Source organism: Sinocyclocheilus grahami, unplaced genomic scaffold, assembly GCF_001515645.1.
Source record: "Sinocyclocheilus grahami isolate Dianchi unplaced genomic scaffold, SAMN03320097.WGS_v1.1 scaffold816.1, whole genome shotgun sequence".
NCBI lineage: Eukaryota > Metazoa > Chordata > Actinopteri > Cypriniformes > Cyprinidae > Sinocyclocheilus > Sinocyclocheilus grahami.
Window position 1 is genome coordinate 323,330 of NW_015505995.1, and position 3,229 is coordinate 326,558.

The 3,229-nt window shown below is 46.2% G+C and overlaps 1 protein-coding gene across 1 annotated transcript in view; it reads left to right on the top strand.

Moving 5' to 3' along the window:
- Positions 1-194: 194 nt before the first annotated feature.
- The window catches only part of LOC107562282 (sorting nexin-33-like), a 14,459-nt gene continuing 11,424 nt past the window's right edge, over positions 195-3,229 (top strand). The window contains exon 1 of the mRNA XM_016246903.1: positions 195-2,439. Within this exon, the coding sequence (XP_016102389.1) occupies positions 1,032-2,439 (1,408 nt within the window). The 5' untranslated portion in view covers positions 195-1,031. The remainder of the gene's footprint in view (positions 2,440-3,229) is intronic.

The following is a 3,229-nucleotide window of genomic DNA, read 5'->3' on the forward strand; positions in this document are numbered from 1 at the left end:
AACATTTCCCTAAACCCCCCCCCCCCCCCTTTTCTTTTTTTTATTTGTATGTTTCAAGCTATTTCATACAATGAAAACTTATTCGAAAAAAGATTTCATGGTTAGAACACAATGCACACCGTCAGATGCTGCAGTAGTTTATTTGACCGCTGAGCGGCGCCACAAACGCGATGTTAAAGCTCGCGCTGAATGCGCGGCTCTCATTGTTCGAGCGTCGCGTCATGGAAAGAGTTACTGCGTTTGTGCTCAAAGTAAAGAAATACTTTATGAAAAACTCCTCACGGGCCTGTTGAATCACACCTCGAAGGAAATAATATGAACACACGGCGATCTGAACTGGATCCGTGGATTATAAAGATGCTTTAGCTCTACTTCTTATTCTTTTGTTTGCGGAATGCAAAGGATGCGTTTATTTCCCATCTCCGTCTGGGACGAAATGCTGGGATAATGTTTTCATCTGGAATTTAGTTCAGCCGGACTTGCAAAACAGATGTTTTTGTTTTTTAATATTTTTGCATCATGCAAGATGCTTAAAACTGTTTTAGAGTTATTATGAGACACTGAACTGAATGTGTTTGCCGGTGTCTCGGTTCTGCTGGACGGGATTTGTGGATTTATCGGTTTATTTTTTTGCGGCTGATGATTCTGGTTTTGTGGAATAATGAAACGGCGTAAATTAAGGGAAGTTGGAGAGTAACAACCTGACAGGGAGTTCTAACATGTAAGACTTTTTGCCACAAATGTAGCATATTGGATATTGTTTACCGGGGGAAAAAAAGAAAAAACAGATTCCTGTTGTCTCCTTTGTGGTCAGTAACTTTAAAAAGACTTGAAGATCTTTATCGTAAATAAAATGATTTACCATCAGCCTCAAAACTGCTAGTTTTGTCAAAGTACTATGATAACATATACAATATCATATAACCAAACTTTTAAGTTATCAAACTGCCCTGTTTTTGTTAGATTTGATCTGTGCAGTCTGATATGAGGTAAGGAACTTATTTTGTGGCCCAGTTACAGAAGTTACAAAAATGTCCCTGAGAGCCAAAGCCCTCTACACTTTCCAAAGTGAGAACAAGGAAGAGATCTGCATCCAGGAGAATGAGGAGCTGGTGATTTTCGACGAGAACGCTGTAGACGGCTGGCTGCAAGGTGAGAACAGCCGAGGAGAGCGAGGCCTGTTCCCCGCCTCGTACGTTCACATCATCCGGAACCGATCCGGGTCCAACCTGACGGATCATTCCCTGAGCTCACCTGGAAGCTCTCCTGGTAAGGATTTATCGTACATCCATACGCCTTCCACGACCCTGCCGAGCGACGACGATGACGACTGGGACGACTGGGATGAAACCTCGACGGTGGTTGAGGATGAAGATCCTCGGAGAGGTGTTGGAGCCAATGGACATTCCCAAAGTCCATATTCCAACCCCAACGTCCACTACCGGACCAAGCCGTACATGGAGCGCCAGGACAGCATGTCGAGCAATAGAAAGGGCAGCATGGTGGGCAGGAACTTGAACCGATTCTCCAGCTTTGTGCGGTCAGGTGTGGAGGCCTTCATACTTGGCGACGTTCCCATGATGGCCAAGATCGCAGAGTCTTACTCTATCGAAATGGGCCCCCGGGGGCCTCAGTGGAAGGAGAACCCTCAGCCCTTCACTTGTTCCGTTGAAGACCCCACCAAGCAGACGAAGTTCAAAGGCATTAAGACGTACATTTCGTACCGTGTCAGCCCCAGTCACACTGGCAGGCCGGTGTACCGCCGCTACAAGCACTTTGACTGGCTCTACAACAGACTACTGCACAAATTCACAGTGATTTCCGTGCCTCACCTTCCCGAGAAGCAGGCCACGGGACGATTCGAGGAAGACTTTATTGAGAAAAGGAAGAGGAGGCTTATTTTGTGGATGGACCACATGACCAGCCACCCCGTGCTGTCTCAGTATGAGGGTTTCGAACACTTCCTCATGTGTGGAGATGACAAACAGTGGAAGCTCGGGAAGAGGCGAGCGGAAAAAGACGAGATGGTCGGGGCTCATTTCATGCTCACCTTCCAGATTCCCAACGAGCACCAGGACCTTCAGGACGTGGAGGAGCGCATTGACTCCTTTAAGTTGTTCGCCAGAAAGATGGACGACAGCGTGATGCAGCTGACGCACGTGGCATCGGAGCTGGTCCGCAAGCACCTCGGAGGCTTCCGGAAGGAGTTCCAGAGGCTGGGAAACGCCTTCCAGTCCATCAGCCAGTCTTTCCTGCTGGACCCTCCATACAGCTCGGACACCCTGAGCAATGCCATCTCGCACACAGGCCGCACCTACGAGAACATAGGGGAGTTGTTCGCAGAGCAGCCTAAATACGACCTGTTTCAGATGCTGGATAAACTGTCGCTGTACCAGGGCCTGCTGTCCAACTTTCCAGACATCATCCACCTGCAGAAAGGTAAAGTGCACTCAAACAAACTTAATTTTGTTTAAAGGGAGAGATCACTCAGAACTGACTTTCTCTTTTTTTTAACTCTAAAGAAGATATTTTGAAAAATGTCTCTGTGTTGTTTTTGGCCATACAATGAAAGTAAATGGGGTCCAATGCAGGGTTCTTTTTGTTAAAGAGGTCATATGATGTTGCTAAAAAGAACATTATTTTGTGTATTTAGTGTAATGAAATGTGTTTATGTGGTTTAAGGTTAAAAAAACACATTATTTTCCACATAATGTACATTATTGTTTCTCCTCTATGCCCCGCCTTTCTGAAACGCATCGATTTTTACAAAGCTCATCGGTCTTAAAAGCGAGGTGTGCTCTGATTGGCCAGCTATCCAGTGCAGTGTGATTGGCCGAATTCCTCAAGTGTGTGACGGAAATGTTACGCCCCTTACCATACTGTGATGCCGACCCCGGGCTGGACTCCGCTTCGTCCACGGTGAAAGCCGATCCGGTGATCCACAGCGCAAAGTTGTAGTATTTCCTCAGCGACCAGCACGGATCAGCTCCAGGCATGACGAAGCAGATATCGTCCTCTTTTGGAAGATCTTCCCACATAGTGACGTAGGTATGTGGGGGCGTGTTAGAACGAGCCGTTTTAGGTAGGCATGGCTGACTCTTAACTTTTATAAAGAATATCTCTTTGGATTTGAGACTTGCAACTTTACAGATCTTCTTTATGCACCAAGAGCTTGTAACACTCCAAAGAGAAAGGAAAAAATTGAAAAATTGAAATATGACCCCTTTAA